Source organism: Kogia breviceps, chromosome 10 (assembly GCF_026419965.1).
Source record: "Kogia breviceps isolate mKogBre1 chromosome 10, mKogBre1 haplotype 1, whole genome shotgun sequence".
NCBI lineage: Eukaryota > Metazoa > Chordata > Mammalia > Artiodactyla > Physeteridae > Kogia > Kogia breviceps.
In genome coordinates, this window is record NC_081319.1 from 21496148 (window position 1) to 21515699 (window position 19552).

Below are 19552 nucleotides of genomic sequence, written 5' to 3' on the forward strand. Positions count from 1 at the left end.
TAAGCCTGTGTCTTTTGGTTGGATCATTTAATCCTTTCACGTTTAAGGTAATTATCGATATGTATGTTCCTATGACCATTTTCTTAATTGTTTTGGGTTTGTTTTTGTAGGTCCTTTTCTTCTCTTGTGTTTCCCACTTAGAGAAGTTCCTTTAGCATTTGTTGTAGAGCTGGTTTGGTGGTGCTGAATTCTCTTAGCTTTTGCTTGTCTCTAAAGCTTTCGATTTCTCCACTGAATCTAAATGAGATCCTTGCCGGGTAGAGTAATCTTGGTTGTAGGTTTTTCCCTTTCATCCCTTTAAGTATATCATGCCACTCCCTTCTGGCTTGTAGAGTTTCTACTGAGAAATCAGCTGTTAACCTTATGTGAGTTCCCTTGTATGTTATTTGTCATTTTTCCCTTGCTGCTTTTTAATAATTTTTCTTTGTCTTTAGTTTTTGCTAATTTGATTACTATGTGGGTCGCCATGTTTCTCCGTGGTTTTATCCTGTATGGGACTCTCTGCACTTCCTGGACTTGGGTGGCTATTTCCCTTCCCATGTTAGGGAAGTTTTCGACTATAATCTCTTCAAATATTTTCTCGGGTCCTTTCTCTTCTCCTTCTGAGACCCCTATGATGCAAATGTTGTTGCATTTAATGTTGTCCCAGAGGTCTCTTAGGCTGTCTTCATTTCTTTTCATTCTTTTTTTTATTCTGTTCCACGGCAGTGAATTCCAGCATTCTGTCTTCCAGGTCACTTATCCGTTCTTCTGCCTCAGTTTTTCTGCGATTGATTCCTTCTAGTATAGTTTTCATTTCAGTTGTTGTATTCATCTCTGTTTGTTTGTCCTTTAATTCTCCTAGGTCTTTGTTAAACATTTCTTGCATCTTCTCGATCTTTGCCTCCATTCTTTTTCTGAGGTCCTGGATCATCTTCGCTATCATTATTCTGAATTCTTTTTCTGGAAGGTTGCCTATCTCCACTTCATTTAGTTGTTTTTCTGGGGTTTTATCTTGTTCCTTCATCTGGTACATAGCCCTCTACCTTTTCATCTTGTCTATCTTTCTGTGAACATGGTTTTTGTTCCATAGGCTGCAGGACTGTTGTTCTTCTTGCTTCTGCTCAAGCGTTTTTATACTAGGTTTGAAGAAGAGTGGAAAGTCACGGGGAAATGTGAGAGGACAGAAGGGTATGAGCAAAGACAGTAAACTAGGGGAAACTGAGCAAGGCCTATTTGTTTGGATTCATCTTGGTCCCTCTGTTTTCAGAGGTAAGGATGCTCCTATCACAGGAAGGTCTTGTGACCTGCTTCAGGGGTGAAGAGGAAGGTCAAAGAGTCCTTCCTGCACATGCTCTTTCTCAAATTCCTTCAGCTTAAAATATTCAATATGTCAAGGTACCATATTTGGGGTAGCATGTTCTGAACCTCATCAAATGCAGTTTCCTGAGGTCTCTGAGCCTGATCTGTAAAATGAGTGGCTTGCAGTAGTGCTGTAATTCTCATAGTCGTTTATATACAAGAATCACCTAGAGAGCTTTCCAGAAATACAGATTCCTGGATCCAAATTTGAGAATTCTGATTTAGTAGCTTCTGGGGGCATGGGGGTCCCAGGGCATCCATGCACTTAATAAACCTCTGCCAGAGATTCTGATCTGTGATGCCCTATCTGGCTGTAAAAAACTCAGTCGATTATCCTACAGCTTGTTACTTTCTGTTGACATCATAGCTGGATTCTGATGTGAGAAGCTGCTGAGGTGGCAAGGGAACATCATTAAGAGAAAGCACAACTAAATCATCTGTGTGTCAAATGAGGCTAATTACAGCAGCAAAACCCTCGCTGTCAGCATATGGAAGAAATGCATAGTGGAAGCAGCTGGGAGAGATGTACCCACTTTCCCAACTCATTCAGCAAGATGGAAGTTAGCTGAAGCAGCACCCCTTACAGAAATTTCTAAATGTGTGTGATCATCAAAAACATTTGGTCACCAGAATAGAATTTGAATCTGAAGGCTTACAAGCAACAATTCTGATCATTTTCTGAGGATATCTTCACAGTTACATGCAAATGGTGGGTTTTCTATTTATACACATTTCCATCTAAAAGCCTCTGAGTTGCTCTCTGTAAGAACAGCAAGATTTTTTAAAGGACTTTTGTTTATTGCTGTTAATATAATGGTTTCTATCATGGAAGTGGTTTATTAAATGTGTTACATTTTACAGTTGCCTTTGTTTTTCTTTAAATGTTTCTGTGGTTAGCCATGAAATATGAGACTAGTAATATATAACATCTATTGAGGGTTTTACTCTGTGCCATGCACCATCCTACTTAATTTCCATATTTATATCTAGTTCAGTATCTATCTGTATCCTCATTTAGTTCCCTCATTAATTGAATATGATAAATATTACTGTCAGATCTCTTTTATATGATGAGCAATTTGGGTTAAGTTGACCAGTATCACATAGTTACTAAGGAGTGGAACTTGGGTTTGAATCTGGCAGACAAATTCCAGATCTTTTGCTTTTATATTTATATCAGTATTTCCCAAAGTATGAATTTTGGAAAGTAATTACACAGGATATTAGTGATTTTTAAAAGAAAAAAACCATGAATTAACTAAATGAGTTTGGGAAATATTGAGCTAAATAAATGGATTTCTTTCACATATGATTTCTCAGAGTCTCTAAAAGCTTATGTGTTTTACAAATCTCTAAAAGACAACTGCAGAATATAACATTTCCAAACCTCCTTGTACACAAAGCTCTTTTTGGTACAGTCTCTTTAGACCACTGTTTTGCAAGCTCAGTCTCTGAAATGATGGTCTGCAAATCAGTTGTGTAAAGTGGTCTACCTTGCTGCCTGCTGAGGCCAAGCTTTTATTTCCCTGTTACAGGACCAGGATGAAAGGAATCCTCAGCAGGGAGAGGTCAATAGTAAGCTGTCACTATGCATCTGTGTTCTTTACTTTAAAATGATCATTCATATAAATTGGTAATATCTTTCTGGTGAATAGTTTAGCCATATATATGAAAAGTCTCTCAATCTTGGGGTGTTCATAAAAAACCACTGGGGTAGGAAGAAAATAGTAGCACGTCCATTTAAAACTTCTCACATTTAATTTTTTTGCATATGTTTTGTTATATAGATGTATATATAAATTTAAATTTATCTATATTTATAAATGTTATAAATATATATTGAAGAATAAGTTGACAATGTGTATTTTATATTTATAAATATAATTATAAATTATGTGTAATATTGGAATTGTAACATGTATATAATTTGCAAATAATTTAACATGTATGTATTGGGGATGGGTAATAATAATATTGAGGAGATCACTTAGCCATACATATGAAAAGCCCTTAATTTCCTCAGATTTTTTGACCCAGAAATTTCACTTCTTGGAATATATTAAATTTATCCTAAAGCAATAACTTTGCATGTGTATTAATATTTAACTGCAGGGGATATTTATTGAAGAAGTGCTTGAGAGCATTGCACGGAGTCCAAATATCCAGTAATTGGAGATTGGTTACATAAATTATGGTACTTCCATATAATGAATCTTAACGGGGAGTTATTAAAAAATTATGTAGTAGTAGGGCTTCCCTGGTGGCGCAGTGGATAAGAATCTGCCTGCCAGTGCAGGGGACACAGGTTCGATCCCTGGTGCGGGAAACTCGCACATGCTGTGGAGCAACTAAGCCGTGCTCCACAACTACTGAGCTTGTGCTCTGGAGCCGGCAAGCCACATCTTCTGAGCCTGTGTGCCATAACTACTGAAGCTCACGTGCCTAGAGCCCGTGCTCCGCAACAAGAGAAGCCACCGCAATGAGAAGCCCATGCACCGCAACAAAGAGTAGCCCCCGCTTGCTGCAACTAGAAAAAGCCTGCGTGCAGCAATGAAGACCCAACGCAGCCAAAAATAAAAAAATAATAAATAAATAATAAAATTTTTTTAAAAAATTATGTAGTTGTAGAATATACTATAACCTAGAAAAAAAACATGATTTTGTAAGTCAAAAAGCAGATGACAAAAGATTATTGAGCTCATATGAGTGGAAGAAGGGACTGACTGGAGTGATGAACCAAAATGTTAATGATGGTAGCTCTTAATGGTGCAATAAGGGGAAATTTTAAATTTCTTTATGCTTCCCTGTGTTCTCCTAAGTTTTGTACAATAAATGTATATATATTTTTTAAAAATTTTATTTATTTATTTATGGCTGTGTTGGGTCTTTTTTTCTGTGCGAGGGCTTTGTCTAGTTGCGGCGAGCGGGGACCACTCTTCATCGTTGTGCGCGGGCCTCTCACTATCGCGGCCTCTCTTGTTGCAGAGCACAGGCTCCAGGCGCGCAGGCTCAGTAATTGTGGCTCACGGGCCCAGTTGCTCCACGGCATGTGGGATCCTCCCGGACCGGTGCTCGAACCCGTGTCCGCTGCATTGGCAGGCGGATTCTCAACCACTGCGCCACCAGGGAAGCCCAATAAATGTATATTTTTGAGTAAGCATTACGTTCATAAGTTTCAAAATCTGGCAATTATAAAAGGGTATACAGTAACAAAGTCTTTTTTCCTAGTCCTGTCTCCCAGACAACCCATTTCCTTCTCCAGTAGCATCCATTGATATTGGTTTCTTGTGTATCTTTCCGAGGATCTGTTGATAAAATCTGTGTATATACATATATTCTTTTTACCCTTTATCACACAAGGAACAGCACATAATACACTGTTTTGTAGTTTGCTACATTGAATAATCTTGAGCACCTATTATTTCACCCATGTGGGAGTGTGTCTGTAGGATACATTCCGAAAAGTGGAATGGCTGGTCAAAGAAAATGTACATTTGTCATTTGGATAAATATTGCCATATCGTCCTCTGAAGTTATGAAAAAATCTTTTCATGATTTCTTCCAGTACTTTAATGGTTTGGGTTTTTGTTTTTTTTTTGTTAACATTTCAGTTTAGACCCCTTTAAATTTTTATCCTGGCTTAATGGATACTTAATAAGAAAAACAAATTATTTAAAACATTAAACTCCTCACTCATAGTGGAAATTCAAGGGCTTGTTGTCCCCATCTGTTAGATCACAGGATCTAGATGCAAATAAGGACATCTTGCAAAGGTTCAGTTTACGCAGCGGGTAACATAGCCAGACCTCTGCTCGGCTGTGTGCAGGTTTATTTCCTTCCAGAGTCTCATGGTAGAGAAGAGTCAAGCCCTGAGAGCTTGATTTCCACCTGCAAATGAATTTTTCACTTCACTAGAACTCAGGTCGCTGTTTGGATTTTCCTCCTGAAATATTGTAAGTTGCTTTCATCATTTAAATAAAAAGAAGTGGCCTGCCCTGCAGTACTGGGGTATGTGTGTATGGGCTGCATGACTTAGTGTAGGACAGTGTGAGAGCACATAGGAAGAGAACTAATTTTACTCCTACAGGGATTCTGGAGACCTGTTACTCACTAGCAAACCTAAGCAGCTGTACTGAAATGTCAGAGGGATTTGCACAGCTGACTCAAGTTGTCGAAAAGAGAGGAGCATAGTAATTCCATAAATTGACCCTCTCTAGCCAAGCCCTGCTTAATATAGTTACAGCTCGAGCTTAGCGGCAGTCCCTCCTAGAGGCTCAGCAAACACCACTGGGGTTCTTGGGGGAAAAAAAAAATCTCTCAAGGTGGTATTGACCTGGGACGCTTGGTAACTGGGGGAACTTCTTGAGAGTTTTTCTTTTTTAAAATCTTCTTTGATTATTTCTCCTTTTCTAATAAAGTATAGAAAAGTATAGAAAAGAATCATGTCGGAACACAGCAGGAATTCAGATCAAGAAGAACTCTTTGATGGTGAGATTGATGAAGATGAAATCTTGGCCAACTTGTCCCCAGAAGAGCTTAAAGAACTGCAGTTGGAAATGGAGGTGATGGCCCCTGACCCCAGGCTTCCCGTGGGAATGATTCAGAAGGATCAGACTGACAAGCCTCCAACAGGGAACTTCGACCATAAATCTCTCGTTGATTATATGTATTGGCAAAAGGCATCCAGACGCATGCTGGAAGACGAACGCGTTCCTGTTACCTTTGTGTCATCCAAGGTAACCGGGGATTTGTATACAGCAGAGAAATGGCTGCCTGGGCTGGGCTGGCACGTGTCCCTGTTGTAACTGTCATTTCTCAAGACTCCATGTTTTGTCGACGTTTATAGATAAATCAGAATATTTCATCCTACGCCAGATGGGAACTTTCTTTACCACTTACATTGTATAATTGGGAGGAAGAAGTGGTAATTTCTTGTAAATATCTCTTTAAAAAAATTACCACGGGGTTTCTTGTGCAGGAAGAAAGGTTTCTTGTGCCTGTATTCTGTAGGCATGATACTTAATGAATTAACTCATAACCCAGAAGCACTTGTCCTTTATGCTTTTTTTTGGCTCACAGAACCCTTTAAGAAGCTGAAGAAGGCTCTCCGTTCTCTCCTCCCATCACATGCGCACATTTACAATGTTTCACGTACAATCTCAAGGGTGTCACAGTCCCCCTGAAGTCCAGCCACATGCTCTGCAATTAAACCGAGTCAAATAACCAAAAAAATCCAGTATTACCACAGTGCATTGGATATCAGTGGTGAATTTAGAAGTTGATGCTGTTAAGCTGTTTTAAAGATAGTTCTTTCTTTAAATATGTTCCTTATATGAAAAGTAGAATTGTGGTCCACTCTATGGACTTGTATATCAGCATAGTGTTTTAAATGTTTCACTTTAAAATGACTTGGCAAAAATAAGACAGAGACCCCCCACAGGTGAAGTCTCTTGTAGTTATGCCTGCTAATATTGATATATCTTGTCACATTACCGTCACACTGGCTATAATTTTAGGAAAGTTATAGACTGATTTCATGGCCAGGGGAGTTTAAACATGGACTGCACTCAAGAAAATGAGTTGCTGACTTGATCAGGTTAGAGTGTAAGGTACAATTTGCAGACGTTTTACAACTAGAGTAGAAGCCAATTCTATATAAACACCAATTTCAGAGGAAAAAACAAATTGGGTACTTTTAACACTTTTTTTTTTCCTTTGGAATAATTTAAACAGCTTGATAGTTGGCTCCCCCTGCTGAGACAAATGAGAAATGCAAAGGTGAAGGCTTCAGAGAGTTAAGGAGTCAATTGTCAATTCCAGCCTGTAATGTTATAAGCCGTAAAATCAAGTTCTTAATTTTTTTAAATTACAGGCTTATTTTTTATTGAGATAACATTGGTTTATAACACGATGTAAGTTTCATATGTACAACATTATATTTCTACTTCTATATACCCTACAGTATGCTCACCAGCAAAAATTTAGTTTCCATCCATCACCATACAGTTGATCCCCTCTACCCATTTCGTCCTCCCAAGATCAGGTTCTTGCTCAGATGACCCTGTGTGTCAAACTGCTACATCAGCTTTCAAAATGACACCTATGAGGTACACATATTTTATGGGAAAATGTGCTAATTGATGTACAAACATTTAATAAACATTATTGATATGACTGTCATTTTCCTTCCCAGACTAAGCAGTTGTTTCTAAATCTCTCCTAATCCTGTCTCCTTTTGTAGCTGGCTTTGCCTCCTAGACACCTTCCTTCCAAAGGAACATTAGATTGGCCAACATATTATGTAAATTTTGGTTAGGGCAATAAGGAAATTATTGTGTAACACAGAGCTATTGAATACAAAGATGCCTGTTCAGCTAGATACAAAACAAAGATTTCAATGAATGGATAAATCCATAAGGTTTTCAAAACAAATAATTTTTAACTGCTTCTGGAACTGAACCCCATCTTTATTTATTTTTAAAATTTTTTTTTATTTTTCAAGTTATTTGTTTATTTATTTTTTAAAACATCTTTATTGGAGTATAACTGTTTTACAATAGTGTGTTAGTTTCTCCTTTACAACAAAGTGAATCAGTTATATATATACATATGTTCCCATATCTCTTCCCTCTTGTGTCACCCTCCCTCCCACCCTCCCTATCCCACCCCTCTAGGTGGTCACAAAGCACAGAGGTGAACTCCCTGTGCTATGCGGCAGCTTCCCACTAGCTATCTAATTTACTTTTGGTAGTGTGTATATGTCCCTGCCACTCTCTCACTTCGTCACATCTTACCCTTCCCCCTCCCCATATCCTCAAGTCCATGCTCCAGTAGGTCTGTGTTTTATTCCAGTCCTACCACTAATCTCTTCATGACATTTTTTTTCTTAGATTCCATATATATGTGTTAGCATACGGTATTTGTTTTTCTCCTTCTGACTTACTTCACTCTGTATGACAGACTCCAGGTCTATCCACCTCATTACAAATAACTCAGTTTCATTTCTTTATATGGCTGAGTAATATTCCATTGTATATATGTGCCACATCTTCTTTATCCATTCATCTGTTGATGGACACTTAGGTTGCTTCCATGTCCTGGCTATCATAAATAGAGCTGCAATAAACATTTTGGTACATGACTCTTTTTGAATTATGCTTTTCTCAGGGTATATGCCTAGTAGTGGGATTGCGGGGTCATATGGTAGTTCTATTTGTAGTTTTTTAAGGAACCTCCATACTGTTCTCCATAGTGGCTGTATCAATTTACATTCCCACCAGCAGTGCAAGAGTTGAACCCCATCTTTAAAAACAATAGAGGGTCTGAAAACAAAATTAACTAGGTTTAATTTTAATACATGGGATGAGAAAAACACAACCAAAACTGTGTTTGTGCATGTGTGTGCCTATAAAAATTTATCTTTATTTTTGTTGTATTTGCTTGAAAAACTAATATGTGTACTCGGTTTTAAAAAAACTCAGTCTAGAATTATATAATCCTTCCTTTTCTCAGTTATCTTAATGGTTACCTCTCTTCCTCAGAGATAAGTACTTACTTGGTAAACATTACAAGTCTGTTTTTTCTATACATTTATAAACTTTTATATATACTGTGTGTATATATGTATACACATAAATACATAAACAAATGGAGTACTATACCTACAGCTTATTTGCTTCCTTTTTTCACTTAGTAATAAATCTTTTTACTATCTCCAGTAGATACTGCTCTTCTTCATATTTCTATGTGAAGAAACCATCATAACATGTGTTCTAACCCTCATAAACGCTGGTATGTATTCTAACCCTCATAAACTTCTCTTTTAGGGAAAAACTCAAGAACAGCATGAAGAAATAGACAAAAGTAATAAAAATGTGTCCCAGTATTTAAAAGAAAAGCTTAATAATGAAATCACTGCACATAAAACAGAATCACAGGGCAGTGACAATGTCCAAGAAACAAATAATGAAGATAATGAAGATGATGTGAAAGATGAAGAAGATGATGCAGAAGATGAAGAAGATGATGCAGAAGATGAAGAAGATGATGCAGAAGATGAAGAAGATGAGGGAAAAGAGGACAGTGAAGAGAGTGATGAAAAAACAAAAAGAGAAGAGGAAGGTGAGGTAAAGGAGCAAATCAGAAATGGTGAGGACAACAGTCCACAGGTAACTGATAAAGTAACTGAAGAACAGAAAGACAGAGCAGAGGCCCAAGAAAAAAGTGAGAAAAAGATATCAAAATTAGATCCCAAGAAGCTAGCTCTAGATACCAGTTTTTTGAAGGTAAGTGCAAGGCCTTCAGGAAACCAAACGGACCTAGATGGGAGCTTAAGGCGAGTGAGGCAAAATGACCCCGACATGAAGGAACTCAACCTGAACAACATTGAAAACATCCCCAAAGAAATGTTGCTGGACTTTGTAAACGCGATGAAGAAAAACAAACACATCAAAACCTTCAGTTTAGCGAACGTGGGTGCGGACGAGAACCTAGCATTCGCCCTGGCCAACATGTTGCGTGAAAACAGGAGCATTACCACTCTTAACGTCGAGTCCAATTTCATCACAGGCAAGGGAATCGTGGCCATCATGAGGTGTCTCCAGTTTAATGAGACACTAACTGAACTTCGGTTTCACAATCAGAGGCATATGCTGGGCCACCATGCTGAAATGGAAATAGCCAGGCTTTTGAAGGCAAACAACACTCTTCTGAAGATGGGCTACCATTTTGAGCTTCCAGGTCCCAGAATGGTGGTAACCAATCTGCTCACCAGGAATCAGGATAGACAAAGGCAGAAAAGACAAGAAGAACAGAAACAGCAGCAACTCAAAGAGCAGAGAAAGTTAATAGCCATGTTGGAGAACGGGTTGGGGCTGCCACGTGGGATGTGGGAGACGCTGGGGGGACCAGTGCCCGATTCTGGGACGCAGGAGTTCCTCCAGCCTCCTCTTCCTCGTCCTCCTCCTCCTCCTCGACCTCCCAGCTCCCACGCAGTCCCCTTCAGTCGACAAAATGAAACGATGAAAAAGCCATCGCACACTCCGAAGTACAGGACGGACCCTGACACCTTCCGCATGGTAAAGCTCAAGAGGGTCCAGCGCAAATCTCGGATGCCAGAAGCCAAAGAATCAGCCGAGAAAACCAACCTCAAAGACGTGATCAAAACACTCAAACCGGTGCCGAGAAATAGGCCGCCCCCGCTGGTGGAAATCACCCCCAGAGATCAGCTCTTGAACGACATTCGTCACAGTAACATCGCCTATCTTAAACCCGTAAGTAGGAGGGAGAAGCGGTGAACACACACCACAGTGAATGTCTCCCAACTCTCTTTCCTGTTCATTTTGACAACAGGAGATTGTCACGAACTGAGGGAAATCCGTCAGCATTACCGGTAGATCTAAATTATTGGTTATCCTCAAAGACACACACATCTGTATAAATTCTGTAACGATGATACTAATAGCTAACATCTATTGAGCACTTACTATGGGCCAGATTCATTATATGAATTAACTCTTACGGTCACTTTAACAACCCTATAAGGCAGGTATTATTATTCTCCCTGTTTTATAAAAAGGAAGCTGAGGATTAGAGATGTTAAGAAACATGTCTAGGAGGAACGGCTCAGAAGTGGTAGAGTTGACTTTGAAATCCAGTTCTGAGTCCAGGGTCAAGCTTTTATTCATTCCAGCTGCACAGAGCTGACACCAGCGGAGATTTCCCCAGGGACCTGCTGCAGGAATAAATAAGAGCGAGGCCTCATTAAGCCAATGTTTGTAGATGAGTGCTTCCATAGTGTTTGAAAAAACCAGTTCTTTTTTAGTAGGTGAATGGAGACTACCTGCAATTGCAATTATACTCTTTATTTTTTAGGTGGGTGGAAAATAATAAACTTCAGATTAATATCTCCATGAATAAATGGAGCTTTAAAATATCCTACGATTATTTGTTTTCATATTTACTATGATTCACTATTACTGATGCTGATAGGCGAAAATGTTCTATTCCTTGCAGCTTAAGGTATAGAAATAAATTTTTTTATAGTCATTACTATGGGGGCATTTATGGAGGCTGAAAGGTGCGTGTCCAAAGGCCACGGTTGATAATTAACTATTGTTTTAAAATCTAGTATGTAATTTAGCCAAGATATTACATTGACAAAATAGTCAATATATTATTTCATCATAGAGAGTCAGTTTTTGTCAAGATGTTTTTAACAGATTTCTCTGTAAGCTTGTTCTTTTTCTGCTTTTAAAGAGCTTTATATTCTCAAACAGTACAGGGAATCCCCTGGCAGTCCAGTGGTTAGGACTCAGCACTTTCACTGCCGAGGGCCCAGATTCAATCCCTGGTGGGGGAACTAAGATGCTGTAAGCCGCGTAGCATGGCCACACACACACAAAAAACCCAATATAATTGGTTCTTATTCATATACACACATGTGTGTTCCTTACTCCCATCTCCTAGTAATGCACAATTGACAACATTTCAACATTTTGTTCTTCGGAATCAAAGATGACTTTCAACCTGTGGTTTAGAGGGACTCTGATTCTTCTTGGGGCAGGGGTCAGTGTGAGAGCACTAGAGGTCACATGAGATCAGGCAAGAGACCTTTGCCTGCCCTTGGGCACAACATCAACACTTTTTGTACCTGCTCTTCTCCAGGCAGCCAGACCTCTGTAGGGGGTGCATCAGGGTCTTGTTTTGAGAGAGGCTAGTGCTATCACTCTGTAACCAGTTGTCAAGGCAAATCCAAGATGCCTTGGTGGCTAGACAGTCAGAAAATGACATTAAGAGAAATCTTTTAAAATCTGCATTAAAGGTGGCACGTGGATTCAGAGTAGAGAAGAGAATGAAGTTTAAATGATCATCTGACCCCACTCCCTGCCTTCTGAGGGAATGTTCTGCTGAGCAAATCAGCTTTCCCTGGAGTTGGCTCCATTTCATCCATTTCCTTACCCATTATTGCAATAAATATTGGTGTAGCGCTGCCATGTGTCAGGCACCATCAGCAGGGAATAGGAGAGGTATAGTCTTAACTTCATGGAGCTTACAGTGTTGGTTTTATCATTTTTACAGTCAAGACACTCTGCCTTTTAGTCAAGTGAGAACACTTCAGCTTTGAGTCTAGATTCTAGAGCAAAAGGCATTAAGGTAAATCATGATAATAATTAACAAAATGCCACACCCTACTAAGCAGTACGTTTTTCCTTTTCAATAAATTCTAAAGTGCTATCAGTTTTTAAAAAAATTTGTTTATTTATTTATCTCTGGCTGCATTGGGTCTTCATTGCTGCATGCCAGCTTTCTCTAGTTGCAGCGAGCGGGGGCTATTCTTTGTTGCCATGTGCGGGCTTCTCACTGCGGTGGCTTCTCTTGTTGCACAGCAAGGGCTCTAGGCACGTGGGCTCAGTAGTTGTGGCTCGCGGGCTCTAGAGCGCAGGCTCAGTAGTTGTGGCGCACGGGATTAGTTGCTCTGCGGCATGTGGGATCTTCCCGGACCAGAGCTTGAACCCGTGTCATCTGCATTGGCAAGCTGACCACTGTGCCACCAGGGAAGTCCCAAGTGCTATCAGTTTTGAGTTGTGTTTTGTTTGTTTTTAATGTTCGCTAAGGAAGAAAAATATGCAGCAAAGTGAACTCTCTGACACGGTTTGCGAATGGTGGTCTCGCATATCAGCCTTTGCTTTGCAATGTCTTTTATCTATGCAAGGGACTGGCATCTTCTCCTGCTTTCGGTTGCCTGGCTTGGCTTGCAATAGACATCTCTTTTTTTTTTTTTTTTTTTTTTTTGCGGTACGCGGGCCTCTCACTGTTGTGGCCTCTCCCGTTGCGGAGCACAGGCTCCGGACACGCAGGCTCAGCGGCCATGGCTCACGGGCCCAGCCGCTCTGCGGCATGTGGGATCTTCCCTGACCGGGGCATGAACCCGTATCCCCTGCATCGGCAGGCGGACTCTCAACCACTGCGCCACCAGGGAAACCCTAGACATCTCTTGATATGTATCTCAGATACAAAATGTCATGCAACTTCATCAACGTGGTCCTTTAAAATGCTCTGCAAGAAAAATGTGAAAATGCATTGTCCAACTGACAAAAATTCACTTGACTGACATCAATTCGCTCCGTACTGCTGTGTTTTTGCACCTTGCTGCATACGTAAGGTCTGCCTTAATGCCAACTCATAATGTAATCTCTCTTAAAAGACATTTTTTATCTTTTAATTTGAAATCATTTGAGACGTGTGGAAGTTCAAAACAGAAAGAATTCTTACAAGCCCAACACATTTTGTCATATTTGCTTTGTCATTCTTTAAAGGATAGTTTAAATGGCAGTACATTTGCACGTGAGCAATTCCAACAGGGCACAGAGCTCAGTGGAAGTGCTAATGGTATGAAAAGCTATACTGTGTTTGTGCTCCCACCCGCAGCCAACTATTGTAAAACACTGTTGACTGTAAGATGCTTTCTGATGTCAGGGCTACGGAAACATCGAAAAATGTGCATCTTAGCCTCAGTAAAATGCTGTAAATGCCATCCAGTGGTGATATCACAAGATCCCAGCAGAAAGGGCTGTTTTTGGCTGGTCGAATGAGACTCATCCACACTCATTTGAAGGAGGTGAAACTAAAGGTTATGGGTTTTTTTCCCCTCACTTGTGTTGGAGGATAGAGATGCTCTCTCAATCCCTGGATTTTCACATATGAAGTTAAAACCCAATTTGGAAATCTTATAATTGTTTTTACTGATGCTCCTAACTAAAACATTGAATGTCCATAAACATACTTAGAAATTATTTATTTTTAAAGGAAAAATGATTATTTTTTTCTCTCATGGACTTGGAAATACTATTTTTCTATTTTCTAGAGCATAGCTCATGAGGTAGTTTATATTTTAAATTTGTATTTTTTCCTTTTAGTGTTTATCCTCTCCCCATCTCATGCTTCTGGCTTGGGATCCCTGAAATGAAGTTTCTAGCAGAGAATGAAGGGAAGTCTGTATACTTGCTTGGCTCAAATGCTACCTCTTCCAAAAAGCTGCACATTTAATTCAGTTTAAGAGAGATGTATTCTGGGGGCCAGGTATTGAAAACTAGTGGTCTCTAAGCCCGATTTGCAGGCCTGTTTTGTTGGGCTTGGGTATTTTTGTATGAGTTATAAAATATCACATGATAATATGCAGATATCTGGCAGCATTTGAAACATCAGATCCAGCCACACGGGGCCTGCATGTGCATGGCACAAATAAGCTGGGTCTGTGTTGACTTCTCCCTTGAGATAGGTAATGGACTCTCCAGTTTCTCCGCAGTCTCCACCATGCCCTACTGCCTAATCCCTGGCCTTTTTCACTCATTTACATTACTTATTTGACTGGTGTAGAATTTTTTGGTTTGTCACATTGTTCTTATTGTTTTTAGCTATGTTTTAAAAGTCTTTGTATTGTCTAACTGAATGTATTAATTGCTCATTTATTTCCCTTTGAGTTGAAAACTCTGAGTCAATGTGATGCCAGCCCAAAGCAAAGACGTTAGGCTTGTACAGGCTTATCCCTCCCTGGTAAATGTATGAGTTCCTTTCCTCTTTAAAACTCTGGTGGTCCGCTCACTGCCTACCATCCCAGATGAGTATCTGTACTTTTCATTGAGATAAAAATCTCATCTGCAGCAACTATTTAATTTACTGAGGTCACCTGCATTTATATCATATGCAACTCTTGGTGGCAGTCAAGCAAGGTAACTCTTTTAACGTTCACTTAATTTTACTTTGGGCTCGCCTATGTGTGTCTGGACTGGTTTCACCTAGGTGCCTAAAGACATGATTAAATTTCTCCTTCAGAAAGATTTCAGTATAATAATTTCCTGAGCAGCCTTAATTAGCCAAAAGACTCTGTGACACATTAGCAGTTGTTACGATTACAAAAATGTAAGACCATAGACTCCTGAGTCTTCATCTCTGGCCACATTTTCTTTGCCTCATTTATACTATCCTATTTCTTTTGAAGTAGGATCTCTAGTTTCTGTCCTTTTGCAGTTTCCTCCCTTTTCCCATCTTAGCTTCTCACTTTGTTTCAATTATCACATAATCTAGGATAATCCCCAAACTTCCCTTTCCCTTTAGATCACTCAGGGTTTTCTTAGTACCTTCATTCAATCTGTCCCCAAACCAAGCTTTTCCTTTCTACATCTAGTTGTTGTTTCTGGTTCCCAATTTTCCATGCTGTCTCCATTCTCTCACACATTCAAGTCTGAAACCTCAGAGTTCCCTTCAGTTCCTTCCTTTTTTCTGTCCCCTTTTTTCCTTAAGAAAACCCAAAACCCAAGAACCCAAACCTACCAGAATCTCCAAGAGCCAAGGCCAAATCTAGATCAGAGCTTTAGAAATGTTATACTCTCGATAGAGGGAGGAGTCTCCACAGGAGAAAGCAATGTAACATTTCAAACTCATCTCAAAAGAGCATAAGTGGACTAGAATTATAAAGACCAGGAACTGCCCTTCCCTAACACCTAGTGGAAAAAAGAGTTTTTTGTTTGTTTTTTTGCGGTATGCGGGCCTTTCACTGCTGTGGCCTCTCCCGTTGTGGAGCACAGGCTCCGGACGCGCAGGCTCAGCGGCCATGGCTCACGGGCCCAGCCGCTCCGCGGCACGTGGGATCTTCCCGGACCGGGGCATGAACCCGCGTCCCCTGGCATCGGCAGGCGGACTCCCAACCACTGTGCCAGCAGGGAAGCCCCCGAAAAAGTTTTTGATGTACAACTTTTCTAAAGTCTGTGATAATGATTCCTAAATTTTAGCATGCATCAAAAGCACCTGGAAGGCTGAATACAGATTACTGAGCCCATCTCTAGAGTTTCTGAGTCCGTAGGTCTTGGATGGGGCCTGAGAATTTGCATTTCTGACAAGTTCCTTGGCAATGCTGCTGCTGCTCATTTGGAGACCACACTTGGACAACCACGGTTCAATGACATCTATGGCAAACCATACCTCCTGAATTTTTCCCCTGGAGGACCTTCTTTTCCTCTCTCCCCACAACACTGTGCTCAAGTTACTTATTTTCTATCTCTGTCTTTCAACATATATCCAACAGGCTCGGCTCAAGTATGGTTTCTTACAACAAAAGAAACGAAACCAGGGCTTCCCTGGTGGCGCAGTGGTTGAGAGTCCGCCTGCCGATGCAGGGGATACGGGTTCGTGCCCCGGTCCGGGAAGATCCCACATGCCGTGGATCGGCTGGGCCTGTGAGCCATGGCCGCTGAGCCTGCGCGTCCGGAGCCTGTGCTCCGCAACGGGAGAGGCCACAACAGTGAGAGGCCCGCGTACCACAAAAAAAAAAAAAAAAAAAAAAAAAAGAAACGAAACCAAACATCAGTGGTGAATACCCTTCCTGTCTCTTTCTACTGCCCCTCTCTTGCCCCTCTCTTTCAGTATCTTCCACGTGGTGCCTTAGGTTGGCAGCTCTTACAGGCACATTGTAGGTCTCCTACTGGATTCTGAGTTCCTCAAGGTAGGTCTTCCTTGTCTATGTCCTGGACAACCACTGAGGTGTTGGCCCAGAGCAGGAACTGCAGTCGAGTGTGCTGAATTGAACAACCCCTGCTGAAATGGGTCTTCCCATCCTGCCCAATTGCTCCCAGTCTCTGTGGGTGTATGTACGTGTGTTTGTGTGTGCACTGTGTAACGCTATACACACTCACTTTAAAAAAAAAACTAATTTAAACCAACAAGTGAAGGGGGAACAGGGCCCCCTAACAGTCATGCGAGTTGATTCTTGTTTGTTGTAAGTTTTGTATTTTTGTAACGTCACATCTAGCTATCTTTTCCTTGATGGCTTCTGTCTTTTGTGTTCTGCTTAGAAATGGCTTTTTTGAACCTTATTAAAATATTTGCTTATCTTTCTTGCTGCTTTTCGAACTTTTGGTTTTTTAAAAATATTCCGTATTATAGATGAATTAAAGTGTTAGATTTTAGAAGTAAGTAGGAAAGAAGAAGTCTGCTATTTTATTTCTTTGCCAAGTAGCTAACCACTGATCATGTAGTGACCCATTCTTTTCTCCAGTGATCTGAACTGCCAGTTTGGGCATATTTTAAATTAGTTCATGTCTCTGGGTTTACTATGTTGGGGCATTGCCACGTTTCACTTTTCAAAGTATGTTTTATTAATTTGGAACCCTTCTATGCATATAAACATATATCAGAATAACATACTATAAAAATTTTTTTTCCATTCAATCATACAAAGCACACAGTTTTGACTATTTGTTACAGCTCTGCGGTTATTTTAAATAACTGGCATTATATATTTTGTTTATTGGTGCTGTTCACTGTTGGTGTTCTCCTTGGGTGACCCTTACCAATCTGTAGTCACACCCCTCCTCTCCTGAAAGTCTGACACTCGGGAGGGAGGGAGTCAGAGCACATGGGGAACCCTTTGGTGTGAAGGCTGTGCAGGTAGCAGCAACACATCCAAAGTTCTCTCCAATGGGCAGGATGTTGGGAAACCTTTTTACGCAAAGGATGTGGGCAGAGGACTGACTAAGAGGGTCCATAGTAGATGGCCAAAATGCTTCTTCACGTTGGCAGGTGTACACGGGCCATAGAAGGAGAGACATTTTAAAGTCATTATACAAACTCTGAATGTCCTTTGGACTCTCTCAGTGTTCTCTGAAAGGCACATCCATGATGCATGAGTCATCCTCCTAAAATATACCAGCACTTGAAACCCGTTAAGAACTTACCTTATCTTGCAGTTGTTCCTGTGAAACAAAGCTCAAAGTTGATTTGCGGTCAGACTTATGCTACTCATTTGCAATTTTTTTTGCCCTTGGGCATTCTCCAAATACTGTTGTAATATTTGGTGAGTATCACATTAGGAATGTGCTTTAAAGAGGAAAGACCGGTTTTTAAAAGAACATACATTTTGGGCCTCCCTGGTGGCGCCGTGGTTGAGAGTCCGCCTGCCGATGCAGGGGACACGGGTTCGTGCCCTGGTTCGCGAAGATCCCACGTGCCACGGAGCGGCTGGGCCCGTGAGCCATGGCCACTGAGCCTGCGCGTCTGGAGCCTGTGCTCCCCAACGGGAGAGGCCACAGCAGTGAGAGGCCCGTGTATCGGGGAAAAAAAAAAAAAGAACATACATTGTATATTCTTATGGTGGTATTTATTTGGTGAGTATTTCAATACTCAGGAAGGCACTGAAATCAGGCAGATCTAGGTTCAAATCCAGCTCTGCCACTTCCTAGCCCTGTGACCTGAAGCAAATTGCTTAATCTCTCTGAGCCTGTTCCCTCTTTACAAGGTGGTTGTAAGATGAAATGAGGTAATGCTTTAAAAAGAAGAGTTAATGTGGATTACTGACTTGTATTACTTAATCCTTATGGTAGCCTTATGAATAAGACACTGTTACTGTCATTTTATAGCTGAGAAAATTGATACCCAATACCATGCAACTAGTAAGTGCTAGTTCCAGGATTTGAACCAGGCAGAGTCCAGCACCCACCCTCTTGTGTATGTGATAAACTTCACCATGTGCTCAGAACCCTTGGATCTGTCCCGTCATCAGTAAATGCCCACTTCATGGTGGCTGTGGTTATTATTGTTGTTTTGTCATGGATTGAGGGGTCTCTCTGGCCAGAATTTCTAATCTGCTTTACACCCTTTGAGGCATGTACATTTTGTCATTTTTGCTGTAAAACACTTGAATATCTAGGATTAATTTTTCTCCTCTTTTCACATGCTTAAATCACAGGTGCAACTGCCAAAAGAACTGGCATAAGAGGCAACAGAATAATCTCGGAGAAGAAGGAATTGACATAATGACTCTTGGATTAGAGTTTGGAGACTGTTTCAGCAGCATACTTCTGGATCCAGGTGGTGGAACTGGGAACATTGCTAACTGATAGGAGTATTTTGTAAAAAGGCTTGGCCCGTGACAAAATAGGGGCTGAAAAGGGGGAAGGAGATAAAATATGAATATTCAGGGCAAGATTTTCTACTTCCAATCAGTTGGAGTGACTTAGGTGAAACTGAGTCTTCTAGCAGAAGTTAATTTTTTCGTAAACATTTGCTTTATTATTGCTTTCTTCTGGTAAATCACAATAAATACTATGGCGGTGTTAACTATTATATTCCCATTTTTTTCTCCTTCCGTCTGCTCTGCTGTAATTCATCACACAGTATCTTAAAGTGAACAGAACATGTTTCACTCTGTGGAAATGTG

The 19552-nt window shown here is 40.5% G+C and overlaps 1 protein-coding gene across 2 annotated transcripts; it reads left to right on the top strand.

The window, feature by feature from the left end:
* Window positions 1-5129: 5129 nt before the first annotated feature.
* Window positions 5130-19452, top strand: LMOD3 (leiomodin 3). 2 transcript variants are annotated; one of them, XM_059077844.2, is made up of 4 exons: window positions 5130-5294; window positions 5760-6077; window positions 9168-10613; window positions 19082-19452. In XM_059077844.2, the coding sequence occupies exons 2-4, from the start codon at window positions 5784-5786 to the stop codon at window positions 19106-19108; spliced, it is 1767 nt and encodes a 588-aa protein (XP_058933827.1). In that variant the 5' UTR covers window positions 5130-5294; window positions 5760-5783; the 3' UTR covers window positions 19109-19452. The 2 variants fall into 2 exon arrangements, with proteins under 2 accessions (XP_058933827.1, XP_066899781.1); XM_067043680.1 differs by lacking the exon at window positions 5130-5294 and having other exon boundaries at window positions 5569-6077.
* Window positions 19453-19552: the final 100 nt, after the last annotated feature.